Genomic DNA, 22,688 nt, shown 5'->3' on the forward strand with positions numbered 1-22,688 from the left:
ATTCAGGATGCAATTGATCAGATGACAGTTGATGTAACCTGAAAGAGACATACAGTACTTTTAGGGTTTTAAAATTACTGCATTACCCTGGTAGTGTCTGAGAGTGTCATTTGCTGAAGGACCTCATGCTGCTGAGGTTTTACCTGCACGTTGGTCTTGCAGTGAGAGCTACAGGGGGACAACCTGCATGAGGTCTTTGCACGTTTGCCTGTTCATACCAGAGGTGTGTATGGATCTTATTTTTTCTGCATCTAGTACAACAGTATGTGATAGTACAATTCTAAGAAAATCTGACAGAGAATGAGCTCGATTTGTACAGTTTAGCTAGTTTCCAGGATTCATTTTGGTGTTTATTGCTCTTTTTGATAGTGTTGGGAAGTTTGATGTCAGTACACTCAAATCATGGTATCGCAAGCAGCAAAATACGTTTGGACCAAAATTCTCATTTCATTTTCACTTCACAGTTGATTTGTATGAATATGTTTGATATCAATTTTTTACTAGTGCGTGGAATGACGTTCTTTTAAGGGATTAAATTCAAGAAAATTTTCTCTGAATGGAAGAAAAGTAATTGAAAAATAACATAGAAGTCATAAACAAAGATGTGGGAATTTGATGAAAATTAGAGGCTGTTATAAAATGAGTTAATGATTTTCCAGTGGTAGCTGGGGATGCTATTGGTGCAGAATATTTCTGTGGAAACTTAGTTATGGAAATTCTGGTGATAAAGTTGGAAGAACTTTATAGTAAGTTGAAAATACGTAAGCAAGTGAGAGAAGGATTTTTATTAGCCCCTTTAATTCTGTCCTGAAGTCTGTCTGTTTAGCATAGATGTGGTTAGTACATGACTACATAGGCAGATAGAAAAGCTATTGCATAATCCATTTCTTCTTCTAAGGAGGAAAAAAGTGTTGAATTGATTATTACATTTCAGACTGATCTGTTCTGCCAGCAGCTGGAATGGGATCCATTAAATCAAGGAAATGAAAGGCATTGCTGTTGTATGTTGTTAAAGAAATTACAAGTATGGTAATACCAAGCTGTAAAGATACATTATAGGAATGGTTGGAATTAAATTTAACCCCATTAAAGCAAGGACATTCAGTGCTGCATTATTGATATACGTAGAAATTATGCAGGAATGTTTTTCATTACTGCTAAGAAGTTTAGTAATGACAGAGTGTAACTCAATCAAAAGTAAACTTTCATTAAAGAAGATACTGTGATTGTGAAATCTTATTAGTCTTCTGAAAGTTAAATTGAAGTATCGTTTAATTACCATTTAAACTGCTGGGCAGATTAATTAGCTGCTTTTCCCCACTTCAGTGGTGTGCTTTCATTCTTGGTCATCTCAGTGTGCTTGCTGGAAAACCCGAGTTGTCACTGTGACAGCTGATGCTGTGTTTTCTATGAGCTGCTTCTGGTTTACCATTTCCCACACATCTTGCTCTTCTGAGATGTCTCCCTGAAGCAGCGCTGAAGGGGAGATGATGGTTTCTGACTGCAGTGTCACTGACTGGCATTGATCCAGCAGTGTGGGGCAGGTGCCCTGTAGCAGGTCCCTCAGCTGCAGCCAGCACTGTGTCGGCAGGCTGGGGAGTTGGGTTTCCAGCTGGATTTAAGGTGCTTCAAAAGATGTATAGGGAACAAGGGAGAGGAGGTTTCAGAAGTGGATCTGCGAGAGATCTACATCCGTCTGTGAAGGTGCACTTCCTATTAACATCTCTAAGGAGCTGAGTGCTTGCAGTGTTCACCGGTGCCAGCGCTTTGGAGCTGGCTCACAACTCTGCATGGGCGAGCAGAGAGGAAGGAGAGCTGACTCTTAAGGCAGCCAGCCTAGCCTTCAGAGTGAGGAGGGGAGACCTGTTCCCGGATCTGATAGTGTCAACTCTCTTACCTTGCAGCAGGGATGCTCAGCTGTACAGGCAGGCATCCTCTCATATACCTGGCCATGGCTATCAGCAGTTGTGTGGACTTGAGTGGGAGCAACATGCTGACAGTCTGAGGATGAGCTTCTTTGCTGCCAGAGTGGCTTGGTTAACATAAGATTCGGGAGCAGAGGGGGAGGCAGTGTGGGATTGGTTTTTTTTTTTCTTTAAAGTGAGAGGATTGACTAGATCGTGACATCCCTTTTTCTTTTTTTTTTCCTTTTTTTTTTTTTTTTTTTTTTTAGCTCTTTCACAGCTCCAAAGCTGCATGATATGTACAGGCATTTCAGAATTGTTCAGCTTGCTGCATGAGAGCTGATCTTTTATAAGAGAGAGGAAATCGTTTAGGTGCAATAGGGCTCTTCCATACTGTCCCATACATTGTTTCATAAGCAAGGACTCCCAGTGCTGGGATCACTAAATACCTTGGAGAGGAATTGACAGGGCCTGCTGGTGGTCGCCACAAATACCATGCAAATACCATGTGCCCCGCAATGGGCAAATTACCAACAGACACTTCAGCTGTGTGCAGCTCCTGTGTCCCAGGGGTCCACCATTTGTTAAATGAAATGCATTTCCCTTTATTTGAAGCATGATTGAGTGGTATCTTCCTTGGTTGCTTCCTATTTCTTGTTATTGTGGGGAACAGAGAAATATTCTTTATTCAGTCTTTGTATGATTTTCAAACATGAAGCATAATTTGGAAGGCATCAGTTTCCTCTTCTGTCATCTGTTTCCTTTCCAAGTTTATCTGTGGTTAAAACTGGTACCTTTTACCAGATTTACTGTTCCCTGTGCTGCCTTTTATTGTTCCACAATATCTTTGGGTAGGACAGCCAGTGCTGCATTAGTCAGATATTAGAAAAAATATGTGTCTTTTGGAGGAAAAAGGATGACGAATGAATTCTCCACTAATTCTGAAGGGGTCAATGCAAAAGAAAATAATGAAAATCTGTTGTCTTAAGTAGACTTTTATTCAGGTTCAGAGTTGGACATTCTGAGGGCTCAGGAATTCTGGCCTATTTTTTTGTTAGCCCAGCTTCTTCTTGTGCCCACTGAAGAAAAAATCTGGGCCAGTATTGAATCTTTTCAGCTTTTTTGTTGGATGTTTTACCCTAGAGGCAAATAAGATACTTAAGGGGCACTACATAAATGCTGTTACTTGAAATCTGACTAGCCATTGATTTAAGACTTTTTTTTTCTTGTTATTACACAGTTTTATAAAGAATTTATCACTTCAACATCTGAATATTTACAGTATGCATATTCTGTATATATTTTTTCATGCAGGACGTAAAATAAAGAAGGGAGAACAATATTGTCATACTGTTAGTATTGTCAGGTACTGTTTTGATTAAACTATGCAAGAAAAAGAACATTACCCCTTAACTACTTTTATTCTATTTAGTGTTTTTTTTTTTTTAATTCCTGTAATCCATAACTGTGTTAGATAAAAAGAGATAAGTAAAAATAGACATATAAAAGCAACTGAAATGGGTGTTTTTTCCTGTGCATGTTTGGATCTCTCTGTAAAGACTTACCTTCTTTGCTGTTTATACAGCAGCAGCATTGAATCAAGTAATCAAGAAAGGGCTTAACTTTGGCATCAATATTTAATTGCTTCTGGAGAACATTGCTCACGTATCACTTGCTGCATTACTTTCCCAGCAACAGAATGGTTCATTTATTTTCTGTTGGGGTACTGTGACGATGAGCCTGCAGCTCAGGGTTCTTTGTGTGCTCACTGCTTTTCAGGGCTGCATGCTTCCAGGATTGCAGGGATCAGCTGGTGGGGCGTGCTCAATCTGCCTCACCTTGTGCTGCTCCTGCACATTGCACCAGGCATATAAATGCTCACTTTCACTGTCAGCACCTTCTCAATGCCTCTGTCAGAGGCTGTATTCATATTTGTGCTTTTTAGCTTGTCTGTAGTAGCTAGCTTTTTAGTATGTAGATATTTTTGTACTGTAAAGATTTGAGATATTCCTGGAAACTAAAAATATTTTTGTTTAATTTACCCTACCGTATTCACACTTTTTTTTTTTTAGATTTTAGGTATATGTTTTTAAAATTCCCCAAAAGCATGAAATATTTATTAGAAAATTAAGGAAGTAGGCACATTGTTGAAATGGTGTGAATTATGTCTAATCAGATCCTGGAAACAGAGGGGACTTTCTTAGATGGACTTCAGGATCCTTTCTGGGTCCCTCAGATACAAGCCTGACCCTCAGTAAGAGAATAGGCTCCTAGGAAGAGTGCCAAGGAGAAATCTAAGCAGTGAGCAAGAGGAAAGAACTCTATTACAGAATCCCAGAATCACAGAATGGCCCGCATTGAAAGGAACCTCAAGGATCATGAATCTCCAACCCCCTGCCACATGCAGGGCCACCAACCTCCCCATTTAATACTAGACCCATCCAGTCTGGGGTCCCATCCAATCTGGCCTTGAACACCTCCAGGGACGGGGCATCCACAACCTCTCTGGGCAGCCTGTTCCAGCACCTCACCACTCTGTAGACAGTGAGCATAGAACTTTCGAGTAGTTGCTAGTAGTAACCAGATAAGAAGTAGTGACGCAAGTGCTTACGTACGATAAGAGGGGCGTAGACGAAGTTGTACAAGGCTATATAAACTGTTGTCACGAGTTAATAAACGCCATTTTACCACCCACCACATTGGTGTGCACCGAGGTAGATGGACAGACCAACGAGTCCCTAACGATTGCGAACACTTGTATGAAGCTGAAGCGGGCTTCCGGCTTCATATGGTGACCCCGACGTGATATCATATCATTATCATGGCTAAATATATATGGTAGGGAAGATGTATTTTGTGGTGCAACATGAAGCCCTAGCTTCAGAGATGAAACTACTGAAGTCAAATGATCCCACTGAGGGCATAAGGCCATACAGCGCCTTGTGGGTGACTTGTCCTTGAAAAGAGCAGTCTCTTCTGCAGTGTTAATGGAGGCTGAGTTGTGCCAATACTAAGTATATCTGTTTGATAGATGTCATAGAATCATAGAATGGCTTGGGTTGGATGGGACCTTGAGGATCATGTAGTTCCAACCCTCTGTCATTGGTTATTCAGAGTTGTACACTGAAAAATTTCAATTTTAGGAAATCCGTTTTTCACAAAGAAAATATTTAGTATATAATCTTAAAAATCAGCTCTAGTAAGATGAGATGATACCACACATGCGACTTGCCCACTGGAAAACCCCTTCCAGTCACTGCTATGGGTGCAGAAAATTGCAAGTGATTGCAGATCTGGTGAAGGCTTTTGATTAATTAAACATGTAGATTTGAAGAGGTGTGCAGGGGTAGGGTTTCTCAATCATGGAGGGCTTTGCACTATGAATTTACTGAGGAGACTTTTGTACTTGAAGATGCATCCTTAGCTCATCTGAATTTATTGTCAGGAGCAGCACAGGTGGAAGGGAAAACTCCTCTTTTTCCTTTTTCCTTATCTTGGTTAGGCATGATTTGTAAGTGGTGTATAGAGAAGGAGGATGTCATAGTAATATGACATTGGATAATGAACGGATCATATCTGCCTTTCAGGTGGAATAGGAAACTACTTTGACTTTGACTGCATGGTAAATGGAATGTGTTACTGAACTTTGCTTGGCCTGAGTAAGGAAGTAGTCCATCAGGAAATAAATTTGGTTGTTTTTTTTTTTTTACTGTGTTTTTAAATTTTTCCCTGAGGGGAAAGAAAGAGTGTTTTTTGTTTTTTTTTTTAATGTCATATCACTGGCATCTGGCTAAAAAGCTGGTAAAGCTTTAAAGATAGAGAATTGAATAATTTTTCATTGGGTGAAGAAGAAAAGGTTTATGTACTTACGAAGCAAGGAATTCCATTAATACTGTGGAGGACTAGTCAATTTAAATTGGGCATAATCTGAATTTGAAATATAATTTATTACAGTATTTTGTCTTCTTTCTTTACAGGTTTGCTGGTCCTCTGATACATTTCAGAATGCCGCTGGTGAAAAGAAACATAGACCCCAGGCATCTGTGCCACACAGCTCTGCCCCGAGGAATCAAAAATGAGTTGGAATGTGTCACCAATATCTCCTTGGCAAATATAATCAGACAACTGAGTAGCTTAAGTAAGTACCTTGTCTCAGTATACCTGAGCTGATACATTGTACATTCACAGTTTCTGTGGCTGAAATATGAATGCTTTTTCAAATTCCCGGTAGAAAACTCTGGCTGAACCTTCGATCTGCTGCTTTCTGACTAGCAACTAGCACTGACTTCTGTGGAAAGAATATTACAAGTAGCACATCTCAGAATTGTTGAGCTGTATATTTCTTTTACCAGTGGAAATGACAGAATATGATATTTGGTAGCTAATAAAGTTAGTAATTGCTAATTTTGGAACAATTATTGAGTAAGGAATATGCCATAATAAGGAATATACCACTGTTTTGTTTTTTTTTTTTAATGCTCTTTGTTGTCACACCGATTGTTTTGTGGTCATTAAAAATAAGAAGTACTAGTCTTTTAAAATATTAAAACCAGAAACATAGTTGTTACATAGGATATCAAGCAGCTAAAAATTTTATCTCCTTCTCTTATTTGTCAACAATTTTTCCCTCAGTGCATCTTTTAAAGAATTGAATTCTTCTCAAGCCCTGCAAGTCTGAAGGAGTTTTTCTGCAAAGGCTGGTTTTTGGTTTTGTTTCATTTTTCTTAAAGGCAACTTTAAAAACATGTTAGGTGTACCAGCATAGTAGTGTTTTGAATTTCCAGTACTGCAGTTGTTTTTTAATCAGTAGGACACTAGTATTTTCCAGCCTACCAACACATTAAATATTAAAATGTGCATGCATATACATCCATAATGTGAAAAGCCTTTCAGCTCCATCAATATCTTAGGACCATAGGTGATGTAGCCTAATTTGTTAATTAGATTGATTTAGTTATTGGTTTGAGGGTATACTGTAGAGTGCTGTGCTTTGGCAGCCTTTCAAAGCTGTTAGTCTCTTCAGCCTAATAGGACACTCACTGAGGACACTGAATTATGTAATTGAGACAGGAATGCTTCCAGCACATATGTATGAACATTATTAATGCAGCTGCTGCAACAGCAAAGAAAAAATAGCTGTTTAAATTCTTTTCAGTGAACCAAGAACATATCAGATTGGGATTCAGTAGATGTTCACCATGCTTGGTCTTAAACAACCAATCACTTAGCTTTTCAATTTTAAAGAACACCAACTTCCAACTCAACAGAAGTGGTGTCAGTGCTTATCTTTTTGAGATTTGACTGCATTTGCTGTAGTTTCTTGAGTGACAAACCTCATGCCTGATACTGTTTTTACAACTAAACAGAAAGAAGGTGGGCTGAGTGAAAAGAACAGTTTCAGTTGTTAAGGGACCTACACAGATCATTGAGTCCACCTGTAAGATTGCTTTGGGGCTGACCTGAAAATTACAGTGTATTAAGAGCAGTATCTGAATATCTGTTAAACACAGATAGGTACTGGGCATCAAACACTTCTCTAAGAAGCCTGTTCTAGTGTTTAACTACATTTTTGGTGTCCAGAATGAACCACTTATGACATAGCTTTGTGCCATTTCCAAGTGTCCTGTCACTAGATACAAGAGAGAAAAGATGAACACTTCCTTCTCCGCTTCCCTTCCTCAAGAAGTTGTAGAGAGCAATGAGATAATGACAGGACCTCATTTCCTCCGAGCTTAACAATCCCAGTGTTCTCAGCTGCTCTTCATAAGAAGCAGTACTGCAACAGAAAGAACTCAAGGGATAAAACTAAGTCCACATGTATTGCATTGTTAAAGATAGCACTTTCAGGGGAATGTAACCGTAATTATGTAAACTTCTTTCCTGTAAGAGGAGTGTGTGTCTACATGAAGTGTGCAAAGGTAGTGGTGAGTCCTAAATTAGCTGTTCACACCTGGGAGGAGTTCCTTTCATGACCTCATGGCTCAATAGCGATCAAAAATACATGCAATGCTGGAGATAGGAAGAAATGCAAAAGAGGAGGGAAAAGGTAGAAGTTTACTCTGCAGCAGCAAGACCAGTGCAGGTCACTCTGATTATTATTTTTTTTAATAAATAAAACTGATGAGTATGAGCTGTAATTCAGCCTTTTGTTCTTCTTTTGAAATAGCATCATGGTGCTTATAGTTTTTTTATGGGCAGTATGTATACTGACTGAATTATTGAATTATTAATGTTCCTTTTTGCAGTTTAATACAATCAACTGATTGAGTTTTTCAAAGTGTAAGTTTTTGGTTTATATTGCGTGTGTCTTCAATAAAAACATTTTAACTCTACAATTAAATAGAAACTGTTGAGCAGAATTAACGTTATTTCTCAGCTGCATTAAGAATTGCTCTACGAAAACAGATGTCATGTTATAAAGATATGAGTACTTTTGCAAACATATTAATCCAAAATTCTTTTAGTTTTTCTGACTGTTTGGGCTAGTAGCACTATGGATTCAAAAAGATTTGTGAGTCCTTCTGGCTTAGCAACGTTGTCTCTTACATGCTTTAATCCAAATAACAGTCTGTACTTTGTTTTTCACTGTTACTGGTATTCAGGGAGGCCTGCTGACATGCAGGTAAATTTTAGTAGTTATCAGAGTCGTAGCCAGCCAGCATAGTTTTGCAGCAATGCCTTGGCAACCAACTTCTCTGCAGTCCTTCCCGTCTTGTTTTCCGTTCTTAACAAAGCTAGATTTCTCTCTGAGAGCTGAAACGCTGTGTTCTGTAGGACCTCATCTTCTTTAAACTAAAGCTGCTTTTGCTTTTGACAGTAAAGTTTTGCAAATTGAAATTAATGTTCTTTAATCTGATTGTCAGTTTTTCATTTCTGCCTCTAAGATTTTTCTGTTACTGACCTTCAAACAGGATTAATCTCCTGCCATTAGGCTCTCAGAACAAAGCATTATTAACCTTTCTTCTGATATGATTTGGACAAATAGCACTATGATGAAATCAGAGATTTCAGTGCTTCATATGCTATAGAAAATCAGTATTTAGAAAAGCCAAGTGTATAATTTTGTCATTTATGCAGTTTAATCTCCATTCCTAGAGATGTTCACAATAACTCAACTGGATTAATCCAGCAAGTGGATCTCATTAGACCTACTTTTCTACTTAGTGCTGGTGAGGCCTCACTTGGAGTTCTGCATCCAGATGTGGAGTTCTCGGTACAGGAGAGACATAGACATGTTGGAGTGCATCCAGAGGAGGGCCACACAAATGATTCATGGAATTGAATGCCTCTCCTACGAGGGCAGGCTAAGAGAGCTATGGTTGTTCAGCATAATGGAGAAGAGAAGGCTGCAAGGTGACCTGATAGCGGCCTTTCAGTACTTAAATGGGAGCTACAGGAAAGAAGGGGGACAGAATCTTTAGCAGGGTCTGTAGTGACAGAACAAAGGGAAATGGCTTCAAGCTCAAAGGGGGTAGATTTAGGTTGAATGAAAGGAAAAAATATTTTATGGTGAGGGTGGTGAGGCACTGGAACAGATTACCTGGAGATGTGGTTGATGCCCTGTCACTGGATACTTTCAAGGTGAGGCTGGATCAGGCCCTGGAGAACTGATCTAGCTGTGGTGCCCCCATTCATAGCAGATGGCCTTCTAACTCTAAGGATTCTGTTATTCTATTTTGAGCAGTGTGTGGGAGCAGCTGACATTCAGAGGTCCCTTCCAGCCTCAACCATTCCATAGCTTTGGATGCTATTTGCAAGTAGAGCATGCCTGCAAAAACAATTCCTGTAAAATGACTGGAGTTCTGTGAGGTTTTTGTTTGTTTGTTTTAATATAAAATGAAAAGAGCTTTACATCAGTATGTGCCAGCTGTTGTGCATCTCCATACATTCTTAATCCTTTCATAGTTTGTTAGATGTGTTGCTTTTAATTGTTCAAGTTGAGAAAACTTTTGACCTTTTAAAAAAAAAAAAAAAAGTAGAAATGAAAGAACATAAATAATTGTATCTTCTTTGAGTGATAAGCCCTGCCTTTCTCCCTGGAGCATGAAAACACATCAGTCTGCCTTGATCCTATAGTCAAGACTGCCAGCAAGTAATTTTTTTTTCTTCTGTCTGTTCCCAGCTTTCTCTAACTTCATAAAAAGATCTGTCTTCTGACAGCTTTCCTGTGTGCTGTGGCAACAGAAACTCTCTGGACAGCAGCAGTAGCTGTCTGTTTCCTGTCTGCTTCTTCCTGTATTTCTTGCTTTCTGATCATATCTGCTTTAGATAAGTGCTTACCTATTTTTTTCTGCAATATTGCAGATGTGTTACTACTCCAGTACTGCCTGTGTTGATGTTATGTTGGTGTATGTCAGCCTATCACGTGTGAAGCATAACTGATATCACTGTGCAGCTGTGCCATTGTTAGAAGGTGGATAAATAGTTCTCTTGTGTGGATGCAACTTTCTTGTTCCATTTGCAACTACCAGCCAATCTTGTTTTTCCTTTTATTCAGCTGTTCTCTGCAGACAAAATGTCTGTATCACATAAGAAACATAACTGATAGTGTGTTCCCAGTCTGACACTCCCATATGGGGAGTGAAGTGTTTTGAGTATTTTATGTGTGTTCACATTATGGGTATTTATATTGCAAGCATTCGGACCAGAGCTTCTATTCAGTCATAGCAAGCTGTCAGTTACACATGTAGAAGATTAAAAGGTATAAAGAAAGAGGATGCTGCTTAACACTGTTTGCTAAGTTGGAGTGCACTCTATGTTAGTGAAAACAGTTTTCAATTGATGTTGAACTTAAGTAGCCTTTCTCCTCTTCCTCTCTTTTCTTTTTATTGTTTCCTAGTTTTACCATGTTGTCCTAATTAGTTATTTCTTTTCCTTGCCCCTTTTCATAAGTTTCCTGGAGTAAAATGCTTGATTTGAACATGTTCTTTCTCCCCCATTTCTTTTTCTGCTCAGACTCTGACCTGCTCCAAAGTTGGCCTTTGCCTGTATTTGATACTTTTGATGCCCTGGTTAAGTTGTCTGATAAATGCCTGGTCCAGATTTGCTGGCTACAGGAACCTGACCGTCTCTTCATAATCAAACTGTCCCTTTACAATTCTTACAGTCAGTCCTTGTTGTCTGCTCTTACATCTTCATAATGATAGATTCCTAATTAGCAGAGATGAAATATATGTAGTATGTGGTTTTCCAGACTTTACTCATCCACAGCCACTGAAGTTTTCAAGGAGCTACTAACCATCTGATCTCCAAGCTAGGAAGACAGTTCAGTCTATTAACTTCCACGCTGTCTCCTAGGCAAGGTTGGATGAGGCCCTGGCCCTAGTGCATTATTTAGTGGTTCCAACCCTGCCTGTAACAGGGGAGGTAGATCTAGAGGACCTTTCTATGATTCTGTGACTCCTAGCCACTGAGCTGAAATTGAAATGATTCTGATGAGAGGCAAGCCACGAAAACTCAAATACTCCTTGCTTTTTGCTAAAACATTTAATTAAAGGAAATTAATGGAGTGAAGATCTGAAGTTGAATTAACAGCCAATGAATATATTACATTATGTGTCAGAATTAATGGAGGAAGAAAAAATATATTAATAGAGAGAACAACTTTCTTCTTCTGCTACATAAAGAGACCCTGATTATAAATGCTATGGCTTATGTAGTAATTAATTATCCTGAAAGACTATTTTCTATACTAAATTGTGTAAGAAGGAACTGTTCAGTACCTAGTGATATAATTCTGCATAGTGTGAAATATTGGGAATGGATAGAGAAGTAGGACATGGGTTTTTACTTGTTTTTGTTCTATGCTTATCGTTTTACAAAACTCACTAGGCAAAATCATTGCTTACTGTGAGGAATGGAATTGAAATAAAAGAAATCAAGGACTGATAGCATGTAAGTGGGTAGGGAATGATAGCATGTAAGTGGGTAAGAGACTGAATTCTAAGTTTATTCTTTCTGATATTTTATGAATTTTTACATCCTTTTCAAAAATCAAACAATTGGCTTGAGGTTTACTAGTAATCTTCTTGTACTTGCAATTATGGTGATGTGTTACGGTATTGAGCACTTGAAGTGCTCGATTTATTTATGTATTCAGATAACTACTTAAAATTTAGACCATGGTTCCTGAAGGCTGCTTGTATCATAACGCATCTGAGGGATGCTGTTTCAGCTTTAGGTGCAGTTGAAGGGCCTAGGATGTCTCTACTCTCCTTTTGCATTTCTGAAGAAAAGAAGCGGCTTCTTCCACAACCCCTGCATAAAGATTCAAGTCTCTCTCCTTTCTGAGAGCCTGTAACTCCATCTGATGGTAACTGATCTAGTGTTGTAAAATGATTAATTAAAACACCCTTTCCATAAACTTTACTAATGTACACCATAAAGAATACACTAATTCAGGTGAATTTAAGGACTGGAATTTTGAGTGCGACTGCTAATTTATACCCTGATACAACATTGTACTTAGGTGGTTCCATAGGAATTTGTATAACACTGTCTATTACTTAAGCTAATTCAAGCAAATAGAGGTCTTTAATTAACTTGAAATATGTTTCAAAACATTATGTGGAGACTCTAGTTGATTTCAGTTCATCTGATACATTCTCCAGTCTTAAGAACCAGACAAAACCAGTGTTTCTTATACCATGGTATCCCTTCTTGTTACTGTTCTGGCTTTGTAGAGATTATTCGTTTGTGCAGAAAAGCCAGTTCTGGACAAAGGTTTAAGCAATTATAGGGAAAAGCTAGGAGAAAAATGGTGAAAGGTGAGAACTGTAAAACTGATCCATAGGCTTTTCAGATTTTATAATCCATTGTATACTTACTGCCATAGTGATGAATAGGAGTTGATGATGAATGTTTTGGTAGGTTTAATTTAAAAGAATGAGGAAGGCAGTGTTGTTATTTTTATTCTATTACAGTTAGTAGCTACTAGCTAGTATGCAATTTTCAGCTTGTAGGTCTGTTCTAAACGTCAGGAAAAGAATTGTCCAAAAAAGGTGATCAAAGCATGCACACTTTCTTGGAGAACAGAAGGACTATGTGTCACTTCCAGGACATTTTATTTCTCTGTCACAAAAATGGACATTGACACCAGAGGGAGCTGCATTCTGGTGTCACTTTCTTACTGCAGGTTATCAGGAACTGAGCCAGTTGTCACAAGATAAGTTGCAAAAAAATTAACGTGTTATAATACATTCCCAAATTAAAGATTAATTGTAGTGTATTCTCTTATTTAAGTGTGCTGTATTAATGAATGGCAAAGTGATAGACTGAGAACAGCAGTAAGTAGCATTTGTGGCAATGTGACTTGCCTTTTCAAAATCACAAATCTAAGCATACTTCTGATCAGTAAAGTAAGTTTTACAAATACAATAAAAATAAGCTTTTCACAGATGCTGAAATTCATTTACAGAAATCTGTTGTAATTTAATAGCCAAACAAATCACTGTGTGTTTTTTTTTTTAATCTGGTATTATGTATCCTGCTGTGACCAAGACCCCAAGGCATTATTATTTTAATTGTCATAGTCATCTGTCATTCTCTTTATTGTACTGCATGAAACATGAGTAGTGCTTTTGAGTGAAAAGTCCCATAATGATGTAAGTGTTCTGCTCTGTTAATAATACTTTGGTAGTACTCATTTTATGAAATGGTATTAAAACTAATGCTAATTAACTTTTTGCTATTCTAACCTATCATCTGTAAGTTAAGTAGAATTTGAGCAGCTTTTTTTGTTGTTGTTAAGTACTGGATATCCTACTGTTGGGTTTGAAACTGTGTTTTTTTTTTGTGGGTTTTTGTCATGTTTTGTCATTGTTATCACTTATAATCGTATCTTTTATAAACCATTTGAAATTGAAGATAAATTCAAGTGGAATACACAAAAAAGAGCAGTAAAAGAAATACAATATTAAAGGTGTTGTATACATACATTCATACGTAGTACTCTTTTGAAAGGAAGTTACACATTTCTCTGGAAGCAAACATCGTTTTGCTTAGAACATTTAGTTCCATATCCTTCAAGTTTAAAAAAAAAATAAATAAAGTGGCAACAGGAATGTAGGCAGAGACATTATGGTTGCATACCACTTCAAATGTGACAGGTTGCTTTTAATATAGTTCTCATTTGAGGATTAATGTTCATAAGCATAGGCAATTATTCTGTGCAATATGTTTATATTTGTGTGCAACATAATAAAAAGATTTTGAGACATATTATTTGGAATTGGAGCTCATTAATGAGAGATGAATTGTAAGCCTGTAAAATGATAAAGACAAACTAGCCTTAAAGTACATCTGTAAAAAGTAAGTCAATGAATTTTAGAGCTTACAATTTACTTTTTATTTCATACATGAAATTTAATACTTGATTTTAATGTGTATGTCTCTGAATATTACATGACTTGTCTAGTTAAATTGAATAATTGGGTATATCTGAATATATTATCAGGAATAGATTAAACCTGCTTATAGTAAATTTATATTAAAAATTTAGTAGTCCTGCTCATTTTTAAGTAATTTCTTTTGCTTTAGATACAGCTTAAAGAATATAAGCTTTTCAGAATTTCAAGATGTATATAAGAAAGTCTTGTGTTAAGTGAGTTGCTAGCTAAACAGACTTTAATATTAACTTTCAATTTCTTTTAATGTGGTTTAGAACTTAAAGAAATATGGTTCCCAGAATGGCTGTGCCTTTGATCTGCTTCTTACTGTGGCTAGTAACAGATGCCTCAAGAATTATAAGAACAAGATAAGAATGTGTGATACTTTTTTCATAGAATCACCAAGGTTGCAAAAGACCTCCAAGATCATCCAGTCCAGCCATCCACCTACCACCAATATTTCCCCACTAAACCATGTCCCTCAGTACATCATCTGAAAGTTTCTTGAACACCTCCAGGGATGGTGACTCAACCACCTCCCGGGCAGCTCGTTCTAGCAACTGACCACTGGAAGAAGAAATTTTAAGAAATTAGAGAAGAAACTTTTCCTAACATCCAATCTTAATATCCCCGACAGGGTAGATGGGAAACTTGGGCTATAAGGTCTCCCTGAGCCTCCTCTTCTCCAGACTAAACAGTCCTATTTCCCTCAGTGCTCCTCATATGAGTTGTTCTGCAGAACTCTCACTGCTTTGTTGTCCTTCTCTGAACATGTTCCAAGGCCTCGATGTCTTCCTTGCAGTGAGGGGCCCAAAACTGAACACAGTGCTCGAGGTGTGGCCTTGCCAGTGCTGAGAGTACAGAGAGATGATCACTTCCCTACTCCTGCTGGACGCTATTTCTGATACAAGCCAGTATACCACTGACCTCCTTGGCTGTCTGGGCACACTGCTGGCTCATGTTCATCTGAGTGTTAACTACCACTTCCAGGTCCGTTTCTTCTGCGCCGTCTTCCAGTCACTCTGCCCCAAGTCCATAGCATTGCTTGGGATTATCGTGGCCAAAGTGCAGGACCTGTTACGTGGTCTTGAGCTTCATCCCACTGGCCTCGGCCCAGTGATCCAGTCAGTCTAGATCCCTCTGAAGGACTTTCCTACCCCCTGGCAGATTGACACGTCCAGCCAACTTGGTGTCATCTGCAAACTTACTGAGGGTGCACTCAGTGCCATCATCCAGGTCATCAACAAAGATACTGAACAGGACAGGCCCCAGTACCGACCCCATTGGGGCACCACTCCTGACCAGTCACCAGCTGTGTTTAACTCCATTCACCACCACCCTCTGGGCCCAGCCCTCAATCCAGTCCTGTACCCAGGCAGAGTGTACCTGCCCAAGCTGTGAGCTGCCAGCTTCTCCAGAAGAATACTGTTGAAGGCAGTGTCAAAGGAATTGCTGAAATCTAGGTGGACTATGTCAATAGCTTTTCCCTCATCCTCCACGTAGGTCTTCTTCTAGAAGAAGATCAGATTGATAAAGCAGGACCTGACTTTCGTGAACCCATGCTGACTGGGCCTGGTCCTCCAGTTATCCCACACACGCTATGTGATATCACTCACTGTGACCTGCTCCGTAACCTTTCCTGACACAGAGATCACACTGATGGACCTCTAGTTCCCTGGATCCTTACAACCCTTGTAGATGGGAGTCACGTTGGCAGGCCTCTAATCCTCTGGGACCTCTCTGGTTGATCAGGAACACAAATTGATGGTGGAAGGTGGCTTGGCAGTCACCTCTGCTGGTTCCCTCAGCACTCTTAGGTGGATTGCATCTGAATCTTTGGACTTGTGACAGTCCAGTTAGAGTAGTAGTAGATCTCTTAATTTTTTCCACCTGAATTGAGGGTGGTTTATTCTGCTTCCCATCCCAGACTTCCAGGTGAGGGGGTAGATTACCCCAAGGAAAATTGGTCTGATTTTTAAAGGCAGATGTAAAGAAGGCATTGAGAACTTCAGCCTTTTCCTTATCCTCACTGGTCACGTTCCCCATTTTCTATTATTCTCTCAGGCTCCAACTGCTTCCAGTTTGGAAACCTCTTCAACCAGCTGGGGTTTCTATGCGTTTGCTGATAATCGGTGTGTTTATTTTCCGTAAGTTAGTGCTGTTGGAAAGCTTTAATCTCTCCTGATTCACGTCATTTGTGAATATCTAAAATAGCATAAATCCCAGTACAGAAAGCAATGAAACCTCCCCTTTCTTACCTGTGAAGACAAGTTTATTTCCACCCTCTCTGTTCAATACCATTTCAGGAATTACTATCCTTGCTGTGGCTCTTACTTTTTACGTTCTGGCTCAGTTTTTCTGAAAAGCTTTGCTTAGGGACTTTCTAACTCTTGGAACTAATCTAAGTCATTGCACTTCATCCTCATGCTTGTAAACCTGCTGAGGTTTCCCTTTAGAAAAGCCATGTTCACTCTTTTCTAACAAGTCATCCAGGTGGCTACAATTCAGTTTTTATAATAATTCGTACTAATTTGCCTGAATGTCAGGCTTACAGGCCTGAATTTCTCAAGATACTCCATGACAAAAAATTTGAAACTTAATATTGTGCTTGCCACCTTCCAGTGTGTATTATGGAGATTTACAAATTGTTACTGATTCTGTACTCTTTGTTTTGTTAATTTATTTTGTTGATTTGTATATAGTCACTTCAGGTGCTTTGACAGGTCTCCCACAAAGAAGAGTTTTGGCATCTCTCTAGTTCCTTTCCACACTAGTGGAAGGTGTTAATTCAGCTTGCTTGCAGTGATCTTGTCTTCTCTGAGTGTTCCTTTTATATTTTTGTTATCAGTTGACTCTACAGATTCCTTTTCAGGCTTTCTTACTCTTCATATTTTTGAAGGAATATTTACTAGAAGCTTGATAGTTGCTCCTTGGGTTAATTTTCATATGTTTCTTATAAATCTCCCTTTTATAATCTGTTGTATTTATAGTTGTGCTTTTTTTTTTCCTATTGCCTAAGTATTAATAAATGATATGTGCTAGCCTTGTGCTGACCACATGCCATCCATGTGGTATCCTTAAATAGTTGACACACCACCTGTGGCAATTTAACTTTTCCTTTTAATGTCTTTGTGTCCTCATTTTTATTTATTCTTCTTGATTTATTGTGCAGTGAAGGCAAAGATTTCATAAAAATATTTTCCTCAAGCCAGGGAGCATTAGAAGCACTATGAAACACTCCATCTGTACAAGAGAAATCATTACTGATCCTTTTCTCAGACCTGAATCTCCTTGTCTGCTGGACTAAACGTGTGATTCTTCTTCTACTTCAGATTCTTCTTTTACTTCAGTGTAAATTAGTCAGTTGCTAGAATTTTGACCTTTCAAAGTATAATGTATTATTTTAATGTGCCTTTTTGAATACATTGTTTCTAATAAACTTAGATGTAGACATCTGATGTTTCATTTTTGAAAGGTCTATTGAACCACAGGAATGGGAGCTGGGCTTTAAGAAGTGTTGAGATTAATTTCACGTGGAAAGTTCAGTTAACGCTTATACAGAAGCAGCTTTAGATGCTGTAAATCATCCTTTTATACAAATCCGAGAAACTAATTGATCTAGTTCCTTGGATAACTGCATAATTCAGTCAATTTAAACCAGCTGAATGCCTGTCTTGTAATGTATTAAATAATTTCATTTATCAAATAAATTAGAAATTACTATTTAACTTTTACTTACATTTTTTAAGCATTCATAACTAGCTTAGTAAGTATAGACTATTGCAACTGATAATCACACACCTTAAATTTACTTAGTTGTTATCAGAAATCTTTCTAAAGGCAAGCTCATCTTGTTGGGTATGCTTGCTTATCTTTTTTTTCCTTTCCTGTTTTAGGTAAATATGCTGAAGATATATTTGGCGAACTTTTCAATGAAGCTCACAGTTTCTCATTTAGAGTCAACTCCTTACAAGAACGTGTAGATCGCCTGTCTGTCAGTGTTACACAACTTGATCCAAAGGAAGAGGAATGTAAGTTAAGATCTGTATTACAGACTTCTTATTTTGTCACTCAAACATCACCAATACATGAAATGGAAATAATAATAGTTTAAATTACATTTATAAGAATACAGAGAAAAATATGACAATGAGGTTCATTTGAAACTTTAGTATTATTGTGATTCATATTAATATTATTACTTTGTAACAGGGAATTCCTGGGAGCACACCTTCATTTTATATTTTTAACCTTCCTAATGATTGCCATGGCATGTAACTGTTTGTCCAGGAGGGGTTTTTGCATTTCACTTGATAGCATCTTAGATTGTGTATGAAGTTATATTTCTATTAGCTCCATTTACAATGGATGGATTATTCCCTTGAATTCTTCCTAAATAGCTTTAAGTAATATAGAGATTGGTGGCTCTGAGAAGACAAGTGCTTCTGACACTCAATAGGATGTGGCTTGTGCTTAAAAAATAGAAATTTTATTGGATTTAAATAGTATGTGAACTTTGTGATGACCATAAGAATGTTAATTAGCTAATATGCAAATATGAAACTTTTTTGCCTTCCTGGATATCTCTTGGTTACAGGTGAAATAATGAAAGATCCTGTAACCCCAGTTTTTAGGGGATTCTAGACTATGTGGTTAAGATGTGGAAAATAGAGCAACATCTGTTCATGAAAAACAACTTCAGATGGATTGTGGGATCCAGTTATAAAGTGTAGAAAGCTGTTTCAGTTCTGAATGTCTAGGTATGATAGTGGTGTGCACTTCAGGAAAAATGAAGTGTCAGACCAGTAACGTGGTTTTTGACTTTGTTCTTTTACCTATGTTGAAATTTCGGTATTAACAAAAATCAAATTAAGGAAATACAGATTCTGTACTTTGCGTGACATTTATTTTAGAGCAGGTTTCAAAAGACAGCTGTTAACAGCTAGTAGCAGATTTTCCACAAAACCATGACTTGCCTAGGGGAATTCTTACATAAATGGGATTTTCCAAGTCTCTTGACAGCTGAGCATTAATCATACACACTTGTTTTTCCAATAAAATGCCATATTTACTATGATTGGATAATGGCAAAAATCCTTTTTGTGTACAATAATAGATTGTCAGCAATTGTAATCTTTTAATGGCTATAACACACCAGATTGTTAATTTCACTTCCACGTTTACCCTGGACAACCTAGAGTGGGATTTACATTGATGTAATTGGTCTGGTATGGCAGCCATTCACATTCCTCGAAAATGTCATGCAGTTAAAATGTCTTAAGGATGTCACAGGACAGCAAGATGGAAATTTGTACTTTCCAGTAAGTGGCCTTTGACAAGTTTGGTTATAGGTTTCATTACTAAATATTCATAGCTATTTGATGCTAGAGAATTGCCAGAAATATTTTTAAAGACAGTATATCCCTGATGTACTAGGTAATAACTTTTCACAGTACATTGTAGGATGTATTTACTAAAGTGTATATGTAAGAAAAGGGACAGACAATGCAATTAAAGAAAACAGGGCTACAGAGAAGTCTACTTGATCCAGTCCAGAGTGAATAAATGTGACTTGAATCTGATACCCTGGATTTGTCTCTTATTCTATAAGAGAGGAGTGACAGCCCATGCATCAGAAGAACACATGCAATACTCAGTGTCAGGAGCTATTAAATGACTGTTTTTATTAACTTAAGAAGTCCTTGAGCCATACCCAGTGTTTCTTATTCACAAATGTCTGCCCTGGATGAGTAACCAGATGAGGGTAAAGGAGATGAATTAGAAAACTGTATTTTCTCAAAAACCAGGGATTGGGAAACCTTTTCACTTCCAGTGTCCTCTTTTGAGCTTGAAATTTACAAGTTTATCACAAATGATTTTGTGTTAGCCCTGGTCTGTGCTGAAACAACTGGAGAAAGGTGATGCTTAAAGATTTGGGGAAGGCATTTGAATTTATCTCGCATTTTCCTTACTCTCTATGCAAGAATTAAGCAATTTTCAGTATTTCTGTTCAGCTAACAGCATGTGTAAAATGAGCTATACTTACAAAATGAGTCTCATTTGATAGTTCTTTGCCAGCAGGCAGTAATAGAAGATGTAATGGGTTCCTTTGGGCCCAGTGCTATTACACAAGAGGAAAATAAAAAGATTCATTTAAAGCTAAGCAGCATGAATGAGACCAACCCAAGTCAGATTCACTGAAAAAGGTGCAGATACTTGACAGGTGTTTCTGATAGAGTTGAAGAAGAAAAACAGCTCTGCATATTTTAAATAGTCTGTGTTTTCTCATTGTTTTCAGTTATTTTAATATCTCTGTCGAAGAATAAAATCAAATGAAAGTAAAATTAGAATTGTATTTTGGAGAAACTGACTCTTTGCACAATCCTGTTGCAGAAAAGCAGTGAAATAAGTGTGGTCTGTATGGACTTACGGAAATTAGAGACTAGGTTAACTTCCAGATCAGTGTAGTCAGCCCACTGTGAGCTTCAGAGCAAAGGATACAGTAAATCCCATTTAAAGAGGCAGCTCATTTAGGATCTCCAGCCTGCTGAAGAGGAATTTGGTGAATTGTTCTAAATTCCTATTATATTTCTATACACGGAACACATGAAATTCATCCAAGACGTTACATTCATGTAATGTGTTAATGTGAAGAATAATAGTACTGTAAATTAATTCATAGTTTTGACCAAAGTCAAATAAAGAAAAGGACTGTTAAATAACATTTCACAGTTGCTTCCTTACCCTGGAACTTTGCTATGCAACTGAATGTTGGATTTGAGCACGTGTCCCTCTGATGGCTGAGTTCCAGCTGCTTTCTTTTTCTTCTGTTTTTTTTTTCTTCCAGTTCTCTTAGCCCTCAATTCATTTTGTGCGTTATTTTGTAAGTAAATCAATTTTAAATTAGTGCGTCCAAAGCTCAATAGCTCAGTGTCAAAGCCATGATTTTGCATAATTTGTGGGGCTTTTTTTTTGTATATAAAGAGGGATGTGGACAGAATGTCACTTGTTAAATAATGTGGGGGTTTTGTTGAGACCCACCAGCAGATTCATTGCTTGATGCAGCTGGCTGATTGTGTTCTCTCACGTGCTGCCCTGGGCTTCCTAGTGCTGTGTGCTGCATTTAAAGCAACTTCTGAGTCCTCTTAAAATGATTGCTATAGTATTTGTCTTCTCTTTATTTATTTGTAATAGTTAAGCTACATAAACTCCCTATCCAAAGATAATTTAATCTGCTGCTGTTTTTAAGAATATTAGAGAATATTGGCATTGCTCATCTTGGGGGTAAACCCAAAAGTGAGCACGGTCTGTTCTGGAGAAGCAGTCTCTCTGCTTAGCAAGTATTAGATCTGTGGTGGCTGGTCAGAATGAGAGAGAAACCTGATAAATGTTTAACTAAAGCATGAGCATCTCAACTTTTAAGGCCACCTAGGTGCTGTTTTTTGTTGTTGTTTTGTTGTACATGGCAGTAAACACAAGTGTTGTAACACTGACTTTTTGAGAAATGTAGCTATATGAAATTTAAGATCATGGACCATACAAAGACTATGGTACTAATTAGATGTTAGGCAACTAGAGGTTTAATTTTATTGGCATCAAGTTAAATCCCTAAATCACTTCTAATTCTTTCTTCAGCATCCCATGTCTTCCCTCACCTGAATTCATATGTACAATTTGTTTGCTCTCTTGCTGTGCTAATTTGTCACTCGACCAAAGCTAAGTGGCCATATGACCAGCAATGTTTCTGTGTTTTTCTCACCCCAGTGGGAAGCCACATGCATGTTGCTGCTGTTCCTTAGCCAGCTGGCAAGCTACATGAATGGCTTTGTAAGCCAAACTGTACACAGCCCGGGGTTATATGCTGTGTTTGCAACATGCAATTTAGCCAATCGCTTTTTCTGTAGGCTAGTTAGATTAGGCTAGTTATATCAGTGTCATAATTCTCAGTATTTTGTGTTCTGTGTCCTTGCATTTCCTTCATAATGTAATAATATATTCAATTGTGTTGAACGATGACATCGAATACCTTTCATTGAATATCAATGCAGGGAATTCTTTTGGCCATTTGAAATGCAGTTTTCTCTGAAGACCTTTGCACGTTAGTCTGGTTTTAGAGAGAAAGTAATCTGCACACACTAGGTAGGGATTGATTATTCTCAGGTATGATGTTCCCTTGTACATGTTTACAAAAATTGGAAATTAAAACAACAAAATGCAGATTATGAATTTGACCAATTGTATTGCTCACTTGAGATTAAGTAGGGAATGTGAATAGTTTATAGGGTAATATATATCTCAGGAATATGGTGCTGCATACCTCATGTACATTTTAATATTAAAAAACCTGTCTTTATTGCAATGTTACTTTTTTATTACTTACAGAACATATGTAGGTTCT

General features: G+C 37.8%; 1 protein-coding gene across 2 annotated transcripts in view; it reads left to right on the plus strand.

The window, feature by feature from the left end:
* WASF1 (WASP family member 1) overlaps window positions 1-22,688 on the plus strand; it is an 81,580-nt gene that overhangs the window by 45,991 nt on the left and 12,901 nt on the right. For both annotated transcript variants that reach the window (XM_031610742.2, XM_031610744.2), the window contains exons 2-3: window positions 5,882-6,042; window positions 18,187-18,321. In XM_031610742.2, the coding sequence (XP_031466602.1) occupies window positions 5,910-6,042; window positions 18,187-18,321 (268 nt within the window). In that variant the 5' untranslated portion in view covers window positions 5,882-5,909. The remainder of the gene's footprint in view (window positions 1-5,881; window positions 6,043-18,186; window positions 18,322-22,688) is intronic.

This window comes from Phasianus colchicus, chromosome 2, assembly GCF_987193195.1.
Source record: "Phasianus colchicus chromosome 2, bPhaCol1.hap1.1, whole genome shotgun sequence".
NCBI classification, from domain to species: Eukaryota; Metazoa; Chordata; class Aves; order Galliformes; family Phasianidae; genus Phasianus; species Phasianus colchicus.